Source organism: Mastigoproctus giganteus, chromosome 13 (assembly GCF_048544385.1).
Source record: "Mastigoproctus giganteus isolate SK-2022 chromosome 13, ASM4854438v1, whole genome shotgun sequence".
In the NCBI taxonomy this organism is placed as follows: domain Eukaryota; kingdom Metazoa; phylum Arthropoda; class Arachnida; order Uropygi; family Thelyphonidae; genus Mastigoproctus; species Mastigoproctus giganteus.
Window position 1 is genome coordinate 129,206,015 of NC_143587.1, and position 18,073 is coordinate 129,224,087.

Sequence of the window (18,073 nt, forward strand, 5' to 3'; positions counted from 1 at the left end):
GGAGGGATTGTGCAAGGCTCATGGAGTAGAATTTTTCTCAGCATGGTCTGTGCTTGTTAACAGGAGAGACTGCTTCTACAGGGATGGGATATACTTAAATAGAAGGGGGTGCAAGAGTGTTTGCTGATGCTATCGAGGCAGTGTTAGGTGGGTCGGAAAACTGCTAGCTGGGGGGGGGGGAGTCACAGACTAAAAGGCTAATAGTAGCCACAGGCAGAGGTGAAAGTGATTCTTGTATGCTTCTATTAGAATGAGCAGCGGCTGGCCTGGAGGGCAGGGAGCTGGGGGTTCAGGGACTGGTGAGAGTCATCATGAAACAAATAAATACATGGGATGTTTTAAGGTAACTAAAAATAAGAATAGGTGCATGACTAATGTTATTAGTGGAGTCCCCCAGAGTTTGATGTTGGGCCTACTGTTGCTTTGTATATTTATTAATGATATTGATTAATGTCTAAGTTTGCAGATGATACAAAGGTTGGCAGGGTTGTTAATGACAGTAATGGCAACTGAAGTTTAATGCTGACAAATGCAAAGTACAGGTAATTCTCGACTTTACGAGTTAATTCATTCCTAGTGCACGCTCGTAAAGCGGCAATTTATTTCCCATAGACATAAGGTTAAAATTAGGGGTTACGTTCTCAACAATGAAATTAGTTAGCTAATTAGTTTGTTTAAACAATGATTGATTTATCGAAAGAAATGAAAACCTAGCCTGTAAAATCAAGCAAATTATAATAATAGAGAAATTATTTACGACTCGCAAATGTTAAAGAATGCTTATTCTTCATCAGCATCATCGAATAAATGCACACTCGTTGATCACTCATTATTGGCTTGGCACTCGTTGGTTTGTTGCACAAGGATTTGTCTTCTTCAGAAATGTTTCAAGAGGTGTTTGTTTCCAAGATAACCTTCTCTTTTAATTATAAATTTCACGAATAAACATTTTTTTACAGCACACACAAATTGCAACTAACACAATTTGCATGGAGTAACAAGTTTACGAAGCTTAAAATAAAAGGAATGAAGAGAAGATTCTGAAAATTTATTTGTTTTTTTATACAATTGAATATTTCAGTAAAGGGGAAATGCATTTCACCATAATAACATAAAAAACCACACAATTCCAGGTATCGGTATTTTTGCAAATGCAAGAAGATCGAGTTTATTACCAGTTTATAACAGATTGCGCTAGCTAACAGAAAAGCCCTATAAACCGGAAAGTACAAATTGTTTTTATTGTTTTATGGTCACAAAGGCGTTTAAAATTGATTCTTATAATGGAACATATGATAATGATGAAAGTGTAACGCATTTTAATGATTTGAATTGGACTAAGGCGCATTTAGGGCTAGAGCCTCAAGCTGCGAACAAATTTAGACTATGTATATAAAGTGCTTAGCATCATAATACACAGCCATTTCTGTATAAACAGAAAATTTTTAAGGTGGCATCGTTTTAGGTTATATCTCATATTGTGAATACCTTCACAACGAGTTGCCATGATATTGCACTACTTCGAATAAGTAACGCTTCACCTAAGGAGAAGACTAGTGTTACTTATTCTCAGATAGGTACCACCACCCAGACAGCACTGTTTCAGGGCTATTTGGCCCTTCGTCAGTGAGTGGGTAGGTACCCAAGTGATGCAATGATGGCAAAAACAGTTATGAAGTATAACTCCACAATATGAGAGATGCCTGATAGTGTATGATGTATTTAGACTAAGGCGCATTTAGGGCTAGAGCCTCAAGCTGCGAACAAATTTAGACTATGTATATAAAAAGTGCTTAGCATCATAATACACAGCCATTTCTGTTCAGGGCCAAATAGCCCTGAAACAGTGCTGTCTGGGTGGTGGTACCTATCTGAGAATAAGTAACACTAGTCTTCTCCTTAGGTGAAGCGTTACTTATTCGAAGTAGTGCAATATAATGGCAACTCGTTGTGAAGGTATTCACAATATGAGATATAACCTAAAACGATGCCACCTTAAAAATTTTCTGTTTATACAGAAATGGCTGTGTATTATGATGCTAAGCACTTTATATACATAGTCTGATTTGAATTGGTAACTAATAAAATTTACGAACCACGCTTATGACCTTTTATATGGCCTTAAGATCATGCTCGTGACTTAAAAATGACATTTTAGAGAGATAAATAGCTTAGTTGTACAGCAAAAATTTCAACTTCCGAGATCTTCAAATGAATAACCAAAAAACAATGTATTATTGGGTTCACATTACGATATTTTAACGACACGATGATGTCTCTGGAACTGATTAATATCGTAAAGCGGGGTACACTGTATTGTATAGCTACGCATATGGTTTGGAATGTGGTATTTATGAATGGCTAACATTCATTTTTTGCAATTAATGTTCATATTTTCGATTTTGTTGATACTTGGGAAAAAAAAACTCGTAAACCCAGAAACTCATAAAGCGAGAACTGCCTATACTGCATATGGGTAGAAGTAATCCTAGCGAAACGAATCAACTGTGTGGTACTACACTTTATGGTGGTAGAAAATAAAAAAGATTTCGGAGTAATTGTGCAGTCAGATATGAAGTTTTCTGAGCAATGCAGACAGGCTGTCAGAGTAGGTCATGAGGTATTGTCAATGATATACAGAAATTTTGCTAGCAGGAAAAAGGAGGTGAATATCCCTTTGTATAAGGCAATGGTCAGGCCATGTCTTGAGTACTGCGTACAGGTCTGGAGGCCTCATATTAGGAAGGATGTTGAGTTGCTTGAGTGTGTACAGAGAGGGGCAACAAGATTGGTGAGGGGAATGAGGGGGTTGGTGTTACCAAGAAAGGTTAAGTTCTGCAAATTGCAGCGACTGGAGACTAGGCACCTGCGAGGTGATCTGATTGAGGTGTATAAGGCCTTGAATGGGTTGAGCACGCTGAATTCTGATGGGATTCTTCCACTTGCTTAGATTACGAATCTGAAGGGACGTTAATTCAAATTGAGGAAAGACAGTTGTAGAATAGATGTGTGGAAATTTGCCTTTAGCCAGCGGGTGGTTAATTGCTGGAACAAACTTCCATCTGTTGTTGTGGAAGTTGACAGCTTAAATACATTCAAGGAGGAACTGGACAAACTTTTAGAGAGAATGGATGTGTGAAATTGTTTTTTTTTTTTTTTTTTTTTAAGGCTGATACTACATAAGCTCATACCCTTGCTTTCTTGCATCACATGTCTCCATCACTACTACTATTACATCTGCCTTCCTCCCATCTCTCTCTCTCTCTCAGTAAATGGAGAGACAGTTGTAGAGTGAGTGAGTATGTGTATAGTTTATCTGCATATTCTATTGCATCTTGTTTGTTTCTTGCTAATTCTTACTATTGTTTGTTTTGCTACTTGGAGGAAGGAACTCTATAGTATTGCTAAACTTGTATATTCCTTGTACTTTGGTTCCAAGGTTGGTGATCAGGACAAAACTTGGGCTCCACATATGTGCTATATTACCAGCACCACATATATAGGACATGGCTAACTGGAAAAATTAAAAGTACCCCTTTTGCTGTTCCTATACTGTGGTGAGAACTGTGCAACTACATTGGTATTTTTGCATAACAGAAATATTTGGGATATATATGTAGAAATTGTGACATGATGTGAAATTTTCAGAATTATTTTTGAAATCCATGCATAAAAATTGACCAAAAACAGCTGATATATTAATGGAGTTAAAAATCATGTTAGCCAGTGTAATGAGAGAGAGAGAGAGAGAGAGAGAGAGAGAGAGAGAGAGAGAGAGAGAGAGAGAGAGAGAGATTGACAATAAAATTCGACTGTTGGCGAAACAGTCATTTGTTATTACCCTCTGCAAAAAAATTTAAACATGTGGCAGCTCTTGCTCTGAAGATAATGAAGTTTGTGTGGCCTATTATGTGACTAAAATGATAAATAACAGAAATACTATTTTATACTTACAAATAAGGTAAGTAATAAAAAAGCAAGCACAGCATCAAATATCCTAACATATCAACTGCAATAAGACCTGTTCCACATAATAAAAACCTGCTGACACCAGATCCCCAAAATTATGAAGGAAGCAGTGATCAATATAACAAGGATTCTTAAGTCTTGGACTTTGCTGGACTGTCCACTTCGACGATTTGGACTACCAACCAGAAAATGATATTGTACCACACTTGATTAAGCAATAAGTGGAAGTTACTTGGAGCAGGAACTAAAATTACAGTATATCAAAATTGTCAAAAAGTGTTTTCAAAATATTTTGTAATGGAAGATAGTATGTTCTGTAAAGATATTAATGATCTTCTGAATGAACTAGGCATTAAACACAATCCTCATGAATAGCTTACAGTTATGGATGCCTCAAAATTAAGTTTAAAAACAGTTTTACTGCAGAAATACATTCCCATGAGTTCCTCTACTTTGTTCTGTTAACTAGAAAGAAACATATGATTGTACATTCAGGATCCTCCTAAGTGCAATAAAGTACCATGACTTTGATCAGAATGTCTGTGGTGAATTTAAGGTCATTAGATTACTCAGTGGTATACGGGGAGGATTCACAAAATACTGTTGTTTTCTGTTTGTAGAATAGTTGTGCAAAAGAAAAACATTATACTGTGAAACAATGGGAAAAGAAAGAATTTTTGTCAGGAAGAAGTAATATAAAATATGTTTGGTTAAACCAAAAAAAGATTCTTCTTCCACTTGTGCATATAAAGCTTGGATTTAATAAATAATGAAGAATTTTGTAAAGGCTCTGGATAAAAAAGGAAACATATTCTGATATCTAATGGAAGTGTTTCCCAACTTAATGAAACTCCTCAAAGATTGAGGAGTTTCACACAGTTACAGGAGCGAGTTTAACAAAGCTACAGGATATTGAACTAGCAGTTTGGAGATCATTTAAAAGCAGTTGTGCACAGACTTCTTTTAAGAAGGAAAGAAGGTAATAATGAATCCCTGCTGTGAACTTTATTAATAACAATTATTTATAAATTAATTATTTATAACATTAGCATAGGCATTTGATGCAAGAAAGCAAGCTTATGCAGCATCAGCCAAAAAAAAAAAAAAAAAAAACCCACTTCCACTTCACCCCTCTGTTCGTTCCAAATACCTGTCCAGCTGAGCCTTAAACTTATTTAGGCTATCAACCTCCACCACAAGGGATGGAAGTCTGTTCCACCAACCAACCACCCGCTGGCTAAAGGCAAATTTCCTCATGTCTATCCTACATCTGTCTTTCCTCAATTTGAATTTATGCCCTCTCAGGTGATTTTTCTGAGCTAGAGGAAGAATCCCATCAGCATTGATGCATGCTTAAACCATTCAAGGCTTTATACACCTCTATCAGATCACCTCACTGGTGCCTAGTCTCCAGACACTGTAATTTGCAAAACTTAAGCCTTTCTTCGTAAGAGCACCCCTTTGTTCCATTCACCAATCTTGTTGCCCTTCTCTGTACTCGTTTCAGCATCCCTACATCCTTCTTGAAATGAGGCCTCCAGACCTGTATACAGTACTCTAGGTGTGGCCTGACCATTGCCTTATACAAGGGAATAATCACTTCCTTATCCCTGCTAGAAAAATTCCTATATACCATCGACAATACACCATGAGCTACTCTTGCAGCCCGTCTGCACGGGCTGCAATAACAATTAATAATTATTTGTAACAATGTTATAAAGTTATGGATTCTTTAAAATTCATTTTCTTCATTCTCATCTTAGTTTTTCCCATCAAAATTTGGTAGATGTAAATCCATGATCGGAAAGTGCTACTAAGGTAGCTGGGATACTGCCATGATAGGGGATTACTGCTAGTTTTTTAAGAAGGCAGGCAAAATGGACCGTAGAAAAACTCTCTGAGTATCAAACATTTCTAAGGAAATAGAATGTATGTAGTACAATATAAGTTTGATTAAAGTATTTGAAAATAAAGACTGATAGCATATGTATTACTGAATGATATTTTAAATTTGTCATTCATTAAGTTACTAAAATTTCAGTATATCTTTCAACAGAGAAGTCATAGAGACATAATTTTGGTATTTTTGGAATCAGTGGATCAAGTTCTTTTAGAATCTGCAACTTCTGCTACAGAGGTTAAAAAAAAAAAAAAAAAAAAAAAAAAATTATTGATATTATATTGTAAAGTGTGAAAATTCTGCATTTACTGGTTGTCTCATTAACCTGGAATTCCTAAATGAATCAGAAGGAATTCAAGGAATTTTCAGGATTTGTAGATATCCTGTTCTAGCATAAAAGAAATTAAAGATTAAATCACAGGAATAACTAGTTTGTTAATGGGTTCATTTTTATCTTCACATCAAGGAAAAAGAAATTCCATTCACTCATCTTACTATGCAAATACAAATACCAATCCTTAACGCTGTTAGTGAAATAATTTTAGTCAACAGAGCATAAACTGAAATTCAAATGCAGCCCTGATCATTTTTTAATTTTTTTAAAGAATTATTTCTGAGTCAAAATTATGTGTATAGTCAATTCAGATTAGGAAATAATAATAATAATTAGTTATATTTACCTTCAAAACAGTTAGAGGATTAAAACGAGGCATATCATGATTAAATATACAAGCACCCTGCATCCATGGCCCATAGAAACTAGTTAAGCCTGTTTTTACCCAACCATTATTGGAAAGGCTTACAACAACATCTTGGGGTGTTAGATCAAGCCAGTACCTAAATAATAAAATCAAAATGAAATTAAATTTAAGCATTTTAAGAGTACTATCATCAAATCAAATCAGTGGAACATACATAACAATAATAAATATGAGTTGCAAAATTGGGGTTGTAGGTATACCTGCTTCAACGAAAAGTCTCTTGTTTGATTTTCCCATGACATATTTTCTGAGGAATTTTTTCTCACCAGTTTCTATATTAGTTGAATCAAGATTATGGTTATGAAATTTTTATCTATAACACTCCCAACCTTTTTTTCATAATGTGGAAACACCAACCAGGGCAGATCCCAATATTTGCGGGACCCTGTTCAAGAATTATTTGCGGGGGCCCTGTTTGTTATTTCCTTATCTCTAGAATTTAAAAATAATACAGATATTATTGAAAGTGAGTATAACATAAAAATTACATTTTTAAATAATGTCCTATATTCAATATCAAACAAAACATACATATTGAGAATGACGTATACACTCTACTTCCAGCAATTTTCAAGTCAACTCGTGCAAGTGCTCTTGGAGTGATAATAATGTAACTAGACATTATGACGGGAGGCTTGTTGATAAAAATGCGGAAAAGACATGGATGATATTATATTATTTACACCATTTGAGCATGGGACCCTGTTTGACAGAACCGGTTAAACATGCTTGTGGCTGGCCCTGACACCAACCATTATGCATAACTGCTCAAAAAATACACAAATATAAGAGTCCTTTTTATCCTAAAACACGGCTTGAACCACTATTAGCAGATCCTAGAAGTCAAGGGCCTCTCACACAGAAATTATAAAATTCAAGGATATTTAGTTGTTGCCAAAATGTATATAGGCAGCATGCAGTAGTAGTAGTGGCATGTGATGCAAGAAAGCAAGTGTATGAGCTTATGCAGCATCAGCCAAAAAAAAAAAAAAAAAAAACACACCATTCCCTCCAAATGGCTGTCCAGTTCCTCCTTAAATTTATTTAACCTATCAACTTCCACAACGACAGATGGAAGTTTATTCCAGCAATTAACCACCCACTGGCTAAAGGGAAATTTCTGCACATCTATTCTACATCTGTCTTTTCTTAATTTGAATTTATGCCCCCTTAGGTTCGTAATCTGAACAAGTGGAAGGATTCCATCAGAATTCAGCATGCTCAACCCATTCAAGGCCTTATACACCTCAATCAGATCACCGTGCAGGTGCCTAGTCTCCAGCCACTGCAATTTTCAGAATTTAAGCCTCTCTTGGTAAGAGGATCAAATCATTCCCCCTCACCAATCTTGTTGCCCTTCTCTGTACACGCTCAAGCAAATCTACATCCTTCCTAAAATGAGGCCTCCAGACCTGTACGCAGTACTCAAGGCGTGTCCTGACCACTGCCTTATAGAGAGGGACAATCACCTCCTTTTCCCTGCTAGCAAAATTCCTAAATATCATTGACAAAACCCCATGACCTGCCCTGGCAGCCTGTCTGCATTGCTCAGAAAACTTCATATCTGACTGTACAATTACTCCCAGGTCTTTTTTATTTTCTACCACCTTAAGTGTAGTACCACACAGTTGGTACGTTTCTCTGGGGTTACTTCTACCCATATGCAGTACTTTGCATTTGTCAAGGTTAAACTTCAGTTGCCACTTCTTAGCCCATCTGCCTAGATCCTGTTGCAGTAGCACACTGCCATTACTGTCATTAACAACCCTGCCAATCTTTGTATCATCTGCAAACTTCGACACTAAGCCTGATATACCTTCATCAATATCATTGATAAATATACAAAACAACAGAGGACAAAACACCGAACCCTGTGGGTCTCCACTAATAACATTAGTCCACGAAGAGCAGCACCCATTAATTGCCACCCTCTGTCTTCTCCCACTCAACCATCCTTTTATCCATTGTAGCAACTTACCCTTAATACCATTCTGTTCCAATTTGTACAATAGTCTTCCATGTGCAACAGTGTCAAAAGCTTTTCTGAAATCCAACTATATGATATCAAAATTATTTTTTGCATACAGTTCCTTTGTAACCACATCATAATATCCTATCAAATTTGTCAAACAAGACTTTCCCTTAACAAACCCATGCTGTGTCTGAATTATTGCTGCAGTCTTGTTTAGATGATCCTGCAACTGAACATGAGACTGAACAGCCAGCCCATCAGGGTTGGACTGAACAGCTGAGATACCAAGAAATTTCTTTGTATCTTGCCTCCTCTTGCCCCAAGAGCAATTACTTAGAGCTATTTAGATAAAATAAAATTAAAATAAATATAAATAAATATTAATTAAAAATTACTCTAAATATTTCACTCACACACATAAGTCGTGTATTTATAATTTTGTTGTTTATGACTTCAAATTTGTGTGACAATGGAAACTGTGTTACTTGTGAGAGCCAATGTTTTTAATGTGTATCTGCCGAAAGCTCAGATGTAGCACTAGAAGTTCCACATAACTGAAATTTAAAGTAGTGATGTGATTGTGTTGTGCTGTATTTCCTATTTTTTTATGAACAAGTGGAGCTCGAAACAATGTAAGTATCTAAAACTAAATGCCTATAGTTTGGAGAATATAACTATTGGAGATGAATTATTTAACATGAAATAATTTGCAAATATGTTAATAACTAATAAACATAACCTTACAATACTTGTAAAATTATTAAACAAATGCATGTAGGTAAAGTGATCTGTTCCAATCTGCATTTCAAATATTTTAGTTTGGAATATTTAATAACATTAAAAGCATCAATACTGTGTCAGAAATGGCATATGTCAATCCAGATTCTATTATTACATTAACAAATGCTATTAAAATTAATCATATATTAATAATAATATAAATATAGAATTAAAGTATCATATTTTATTTTCCTTTAGATGACTAACTAACACCAAAAAAATTAGAAAAGATAAAGAAGTAATGAAAAGAATTAAATAAGGGAATGAAAAAGGGGAAATTAAAAGAAAGAAAATATTAGAAATGACTGCTGAAACAGCAAGGCAATCCATTCTTAATTATTTTTTATTAAAAAAATCTAAAAATTATTTATAGATGAATTTACTTCTACTCCCAGTTGTAATTTTGTAACTAAAGAAAAAGAAACCAATAAGAGAGATATTCAAGGCCAAAATAATGACCCAGAAGAAAATTTTATTATTGTAATAGAATGTAATAAAGAATGTAATGAATACGAAGAAAATACCGAAAATAATAATATAAGAAAGGATTTGGAGAAAAGCCAAAAAAAAAAAAAAAACATACAACGAAAAACAATATAATGATAAAATTGTTGAAGTTAACTTAAGGAAATCTGAAGAAAAATGAAAGTGAAATTGATACTGAAACCAATGACACTTATGCAGTGTTAAATAAGTTTATCACACCAAATCCTAATTCATAAACTGAAAAATTTACGTTTTTATCATATTACCCTACACAACTGAACCAAAGATTTTAAAAATGAAAAATTTCCTTTTAATGAAATTAATTTGTATTTTTGATATATGCTAAATGATAAAATATAATGATAAAATATCAAGACAATGGTATTGTATTCTGTTGATTTAAACAAAGTATTTTGTTTAAATCAACAGAGTAAAGGATCATAAAAATTCTAATGGACATTAAGCTGCTGTAGATTCTTATTTTTGGGCTAAAAAACATAATATAAAAGATTTCATTAACAAAAATTTAAAATTTAGAAGACCTAAAAAGAGATGAAGCAAGGAAAAATAGATTAATACTATTAAGACTGATAAATATAATTTGGTTTACTGTGAAACAAGGAATAAGTTACAGAGGAAAGAATGAAAGTGCTTATCTTCTAAATGACACCAAAATAAGGAACAAAGGAAATTTTTTATAGTTAGTTTTACTTATAACTAAATATGGCAAGTTACTTAAAAGATAGTTATCTAGAAAAAAATAACTGAAAAATCTCAAATAAGAAATTCTAACAATTCTAAAATTAAAGGCACAGGTAAATTGATAATCTTTCTGAGTAAAAATACTATTAATAAAATAATGCTAATTATTTTATTAATAGAAAAGGGCACTGTCTCTCGTTAAAAATTACAGCTGTGAATTACAGGTTAAGAAAAAGCAATAAGTGTTTGCCATTTAATTTACCTAATTGTTATTTTATATTGTACTTTATACGTAGTTTTATAGTTATAGTTACGCTGGTTATTTTTATTTTTAATTTAGATAAAGAGTTTTTGTAGATTACTACTTAATATACATAAAACCGTTGTTTTGTTTAAATCTTGCAGCCATTGTTTTTGTATAGAGTGGTAGGGAATTCAAATTTTTAATTGTGGTAGCTAGGTAGCTCTAACATAAAATTATATAGCGTAATACGCATCACTGCATTTAGGATTCTATTAGATAGTGTAGTATTGACAATTAATTAATTAAATTTATTGATCTTATTAATTTAAAATATCATGCCCCAGACTAGTTTGTTGTTGTTTGTTATTTGGTTTTTAGGAGCATTAGCAACTAAGGCCATATTGTTCCGGGTCATTTCCTGACCTTTCCGCATCCTCCGTATTTGGTGGACACGGGCTCGAACCCCGGTCTAATCAAGAAGCGTGTGCTACGCACTGCTGTTCCTGCCCACTTGGCTATGGAGACGCCCCCCCCAGACTAGAGCAGCACAGCAAAGGGCACAAAATGGCAGGGGTGCTGTGACTCAGGGGAGAACTGAGGGGGTGGGCGATTCTCCAACACATCACAACCTAAAAAAATGTGCAACTTGTGAAATGTTTGCTGAACTCTCTGGAACAGAACATGATCTAGCCAAGGAGGATGTCTTTGTGTTTGCCAGGTGCAGAGAGTGTCTAGAAATTAGGCGTCAACTCAGCATTCTAATGGGCGTCTATGAGAGAGTTTGAAGTGTAGGGTAGATGCCCTCAAAGATATGAGGGGCCCATCAAGCTCTCAGCTGACCAACTCAATGCCAGAGCTCACTCCTGGGCATCAGGCAACACAGCAGCAATCTCCAAGGTAGAATGCTCTGGTCCCACAGGAGTTAGTTATTGTTGGTGACTTTATTGTCAGGGAGACGGGTAATATGTGTAAAAAGGATAGATGGAATAGAACCAGGGTATGTCTGCCAGGAGCAAAAGTTGATGACGTTCTAGCATATATCATCTTTTAAGGGCACAAAAGGTGATATTGTTTTACACGTTGGCACCAATGACATTAAGAGTAGGAGATCTGCAGATTTACTTAACAAGTACAGGTCAATGTTGCAAAAAAGTCATGACTTAGGGTTAAATTTGAAAGTGACTGCAATTCTGCCCAGACACGATAGGAGCGAATACATGATGAGAGCCTTGTCAATCAATTTGGCCCTGGAAGGAATGTGCAAGGCTCAAGGGATAGCATTTTTTTCAGCGTGGTCTGTGCTTGTTAATTAACAAGAGAGACTGCTTCTACAGGGATGGGATACACTTAAACAGAAAGGGTGCAAGAATATTTGCTGATGCTATCGAGGCGGTGTTAAGTGGGTCAGAAAACTGCTAGCTTGGGGGGAATTCACAGACTAAAAGGTTAAAAGTAGTTGCAGGCAGAGGTGAAGGTAATTCTTGCACTACTTCTATTAGAATAAGCAGCAGCCTGGAGCGGGGCATGCTAGAGGTTTCAGGGACTGATGGCAGTCATTGTGAAACAGGTGGGTATATGGGATGTATTAGGGCAACTAAGAATAAGAATACGTGCAGGTATACCAGTGATAGAAGTATAGTAAATAAATTTGATGAATTTGAAGTGTTGTTGGGATATCAGAGACGTGGTGTCACACTGATATTAGGAATGCAGAATTGGAATTTGGGGAGTACAATGTGTACAGAAAGGATAGACAGGATAGGAAGGGAGGAGGTGTCATGCTGTTAATTAAGAAAAACAAAATCAAAAGAAGTGCATCCAGTTGATATAGATGAACAGTGCACTGCTGAGTCAGTTTGGTGTGACAAAAGCACTGTGAAAGCAAAAATAAGAGTAGGAGTGTGCTATAGGCCTAATGACTCGAATGAGTACAATGAACAATTGTACAGAGAAATAGAGTGAGCTAGTAAATCAGAATATCTTATAATGGGGGGATTTAAATTCCCAGATATTGACTGGAACTTGAGGGTTGGTCACTCACACACTAGTAAGATTTTGTGGATTTATTGGATGATTGTTTTCTGCAGCAGCATGTTCGAGAGGCAACCAGAGAGGGTAATACTCTTGATCTGGTTATCAGCAGTGATCATTCGTGTATTAAGAATTTGCAGATAAAGGAACCACTAGGTGGCAGTAATCACAGTGTACTGATGTGGGATTTACTTAAAGATATAATTACCATCAGGGGTAAAGGGAAGGGTTATTGCTTTCATAAAGGCAACTACAATGGTCTGAGACAGTATTTAAATTCTATACAGTGGGACCAACTGATGATGGTACCAACAGCAAATTCAAAATGGGAAGCATTCAAAGAACTTATCTTGGAAGCTACTAGGCTTTACATACCAACTAAGAAATATTGTACAAGGTTTGGCCTAAATGGATGTCATATGAACTAATGAGACATATGACAGAGAAGAAAAATGCATGGGATACATATAAATTAACACTTGACACAGAAGCCTATGATAGATACAAGTTGATCTGTAACCAAGTTACAAAGGAGGTTAGGCAGGCAAAGGCAGATTATGAGAAATCTTTGGCAAGGAATGCAAAGAAAAACAGCAAAGAGTTCTTTACTTATATAAACTCTAGAGGGAAGAGGATGAATCAGATTGGTCCACTTGATATCGATGGGTCAACTGTTGATGATTCTGCTCAGATAACAAACAAACTGAATCAATATTTTGCATTTACATTCACACATGAGAAGTTATTAAGGTTTGAAAATGGCAGAAGGTTATCAAATTGTAGCAGGGTGCTTAATGATTTTGTAATAACTGAGAGCAAAATGGAGGAGAAATTGTTAAAGTTAAACATAAGAAAGGCTTATGTTTAACTTTTCCAGTTATATTAAAGGAGGCAGCAAAGGAAGTAAGCAAACCCTCAGCCATAATCATGAGAGCATCCTTGGACTCAGGGGAGGTCCCCACGGACTGGAAATGTGCAAATGTATTCTCAATTTACAAAGGGGGATCGAAGGGTGACACGAGTAATTACAGACCAGTCAGTTTAACTTCTGTTCCAGGTAAAATAATGGAGTCACTGGTTAAAGATGCATTGCAGAATCATCTAGACAAGACTGCAACAATAATTCAGACACAGCATGGGTTTGTTAAGGAAAAGTCTTGTCTGACAAATTTGATAGGATATTATGATGTGGTTACAAAGGAACTGTATGCAAAAAACAATTTTGAGATCATATACTTGGATTTCAGGAAAGCTTTTGACACTGTACAAATTGGAGCATAATGGTATTAAAGGTAATTTGCTACAATGGATAAAAGGACGGTTGAGTGGGAGAAGACAGAGGGTGGTAATTAATGGATGCTGCTCTTCATGGACTAATGTTATTAGTGGAGTCCCACAGGGTTTGGTGTTGGTCCACTGTTGTTTTGTATATTTATCAATGATATTGATGAAGGTATATCAGGCTTGGTGTTGAAGTTTGCAGATGATACAAAGGTTCGCAGGGTTGTTAATGAGAGTAATGGCAGTGTGCTACTGCAACAGGATCTAGAAAATTTGGACAGATGGGCTGAGAAGTGGCAACTGAAGTTTAACCTTGACAAATGCAAATTACAGCATATGGGTAGAAGTAACCCTACAGAAACATACCATCTGTGTGGTACGTTTCTACACTTAAGGTGGTAGAAAATGAAAAAGTCCTGGGAGTAATTGTGAAGTCATATATGAAGTTTTCTGAGCAATGCAGACAGGCTGCCAGGGTAGGTCATGGGGTTTTGTCAATGATATTTAGGAATTTTGCTAGCAGGGAAAAGGAGGTGATTGTCCCTCTGTATAAGGCAATGGTCAGGACACGCCTCGAGTACTGCACACAGGTCTGGAGGCCTCATTTTAGGAAGGATGTAGATTTGCTTGAGCATGTACAGAGAAGGGCAACAAGATTGGTGAGAGGAATGAAGGGATCCTCTTACCAAGAGAGGCTTAAGTTCTGCAAATTGCAATGGCTGGAGACTAGGCATCTGCATGGTAATCTGATTGAGGTGTATAAGGCTTTGAATGGGTTGAGCACGCGAATTCTGAAGGGATTTTTCCACTTGTTCAGTTTATGAACCTAAGGGGGCATAAATTGAAATTGAGGAAGGACAGATGTAGAATAGATGTGCGGAAAATCGCCTTTAGCCAGTGGGTGGTTAATTGCTGGAACAAACTTCCATCTGTCGTTGTGGAAGTTGATAGGTTAAATAAATTTAAGGAGGAACTGGATAAACATTTAGAGGCAATGGCTGTGTGAATTTTTTTTTTTCTGGCTGGTAATTTTAGCGTATAAATAGACAGTAACAAGATTGGAGCATAATGGAGCAGTTCTCAGTTATAATCAGATATGGAAGGAAAAGTACAAGAAAGACTACCAACAATTTAAAATATAGAAAAATCAAGGTGTAGCTTTAAAAATTATTTACAAAATGTCTTAAAAGAACATGATCTTCATGAAAAAAAAAAAAAAAAAAAAAAAGGTGCTGCAAAAATGTCTATATATATATACACATTTATATACTATCATTGAAATGTATTAAATATTAACATAAATTAAATTATAATAAATAATTAGGCGCTCATTAGAGGCAGCGACATGCAATTCCTCCATATGAAGCTGAAGTACATCCAATATTTTAAATTAAATAAAATAAAACATAAGCCAGTAGTATGGCAAAAACTGTAGAGCGAAAATTAACATAAAAATAACCCAAATAAACAAACGAACGAAAAAAAAAAAAAAGGATAGACATAATAGTAGCCCGATAACCCTTGTATAATTTCGAGTTTTAAATCCGATTAATAAAAACTATACAAATTTTAGAATAATGCCAATTATATAATAATTTAGCTGTACCCCCCCCCCCAGAGGTACCAGTTCCGAAAGACGTGAAATATCACCAAAAGAGGGTTAAAGGAACTACCAAACGATAACAAAATCAAAATAAATTAAAATAAAATAGAATAGACTAGACTGACCATTATGCCCCATATCGACAGAGGACCACGAGGCCAATAACGGTCATGGAATCGCTGCATTTCAATCGCTATACAAATCGTCGCCATGGTGAAAAGATCGAAGTACCAATTCACCCTCCCTCACGATCCACCAGTGCAGAGGATTTGCACGACGGTGGTCCTTATGCAGTGAAAAATAAACTATAGAACAGCAGAGCCACACCACTGACATACTGTAAGCTGAATCAGCTTATATAGAAGAAAAAGGAAAATAGATGGCGACACAGGCGTTGCTAAATTAGCATATCGACCCATTACTATTGAATTATATTAAATGGTGACGAAAATTAAATTATAATAAAATGAATAAATAATCAAACATTCATTAATATATATATATATATATATATATATATATATATATATATGAATATATGTGCACATATTTTTAATGTAGTTGCATATGATAGCATATAATCATGTGTAAAAATAATATTTTGGATTAATTAGTAGAAAAGCATGTTTTTTTTTCTGATTCCTATAAAAGATTTTCTATTTGGGGAAACTGCCATAAAAAAGGTAATAAAATAAAAAGACTTAAAAAGATTGCTGAGACGGGATAGTGGAGCAAAAGTAATGCAATTTTTACTTTATCTGACAGTTTTCAAAATCAAATGTGTGTAGTAATAAAGCCAGTTTGCTGTCACTCACTGTGCATGACAGTTGGCAGTCAACACATGCATGTAATTAGGCATAACCTGATTCCCGTAATTTTCTGTTTGCATGATAATTAAAGAGATTTGTGTAATTTTCGTGAAGAAATCAAAGAAAACATTTTCAAAAACTGCTATTAGGAGTTTCAGCTGTGTGGATGGAGCATATGAAGAGCACACATTGCCAAACTATTGTCTGGGGGATTCACTGACCCAGCATATCCAGCTTGTGGTAAAGGAGAGATCCTGCCTGACTAATCTGATTGGGTACTGTGATACAATAACAAAGAAACTGGATGCCAAATATAATTTTGACATTATACACTTAGATTTCAGAAAAGCTTTTGATACTGTTCACATGTATGACTACTGTACAAATTTGAGCAGTATGGCATTAAGGGCATAATTACTGCTTTGGATAAAGAGATGGTTGAGTGACAGAAGACAGAGTAGTTATTAATGGACACTGCTCTTTTTGAACCAATATTATTAGTGGAGTTTCACATGGATCAGTACTGGGTCCCTTATTTTCATTATTTTTTAATGATATCAACAAAGGCATATCAGGCTTAATGTCTAAGTTTGCAGATGATAAAAGATTACCAGGATGGTTAATTACATGAATCAGGGTACGCTGCTGCAACCAGACCTACAGAAATTAGGTAGATGGGTGAGAAGTGGCAATTAGAGTTTAATATTGATAGATGCAAGATACTGCATATGGGTAACAGTAATCCCAGAATAACATACCAACTAGATGGTACCATACTCAAGGCAGAATAAAAAATACCTGGAAGTAATTGTATAATCAAACATGAAGCTCTCTGAGCAGTGTATTCAGTATGTTACTGAAAGAACCCCATGGGCTCTCCATTTTTTATCAAATATATACAAGAATTTTGCCAACAGGTACAAGGAGGTGTTGCTTAAGATATATTTGAAGTACTGCATACAGTTATGGGCAAGCCATTTACTTAGTATAAGTATTAATATTAGCAAATGATGCAAGAAAGCAAGCTTTTACACCATCAGCAAAAAAAAAAGAAGTGATATGGAAGCATTTTTTTTCCCCATCCCCTCTGACACCTTTTCTAGTTTTTGAGGTCTTACTCTCAAAAAAGAATAAGAAATGCTTGATGTAGCCACTCTGTATATCTTCCAACTTCTGGATCATGAAATCTCACAATGGCTTATGAACCAACTGCACATTAACTGTGGAGACTAAAAATCCTCCTTCACAACTGAATCACCATGGCAGTCTGTCTCAAATATAGCCTGGCTGTTTTAGGTCTCAATTTAGCTACACTTTAGTTGACAACAGGACAAAACCAACTTGACCTAACCTAATCTTCTCTTCAGCAGCTATATCATTACTACTCCAGTCCATTAACCCTGTGTTAGTCATGTGGGGTCAACTCAACCTGAACAACATTTCAGCGATTTGTACTCCATCTACTACATTCACATAGCTGAAACTGCTAATACCTGTTGCCAAAAATGTTTTATTTGAATTCTTTGCAAAAAAAA

The 18,073-nt window shown here is 35.4% G+C and overlaps 1 protein-coding gene across 1 annotated transcript in view; it reads right to left on the minus strand.

Annotated features, from left to right (window-relative positions):
• The window catches only part of LOC150076435 (acyl-coenzyme A synthetase ACSM3, mitochondrial-like), a 183,497-nt gene that overhangs the window by 80,488 nt on the left and 84,936 nt on the right, over positions 1-18,073 (minus strand). The window contains exon 8 of the mRNA XM_090388160.1: positions 6,550-6,706. Within this exon, the coding sequence (XP_090244286.1) occupies positions 6,550-6,706 (157 nt within the window). The remainder of the gene's footprint in view (positions 1-6,549; positions 6,707-18,073) is intronic.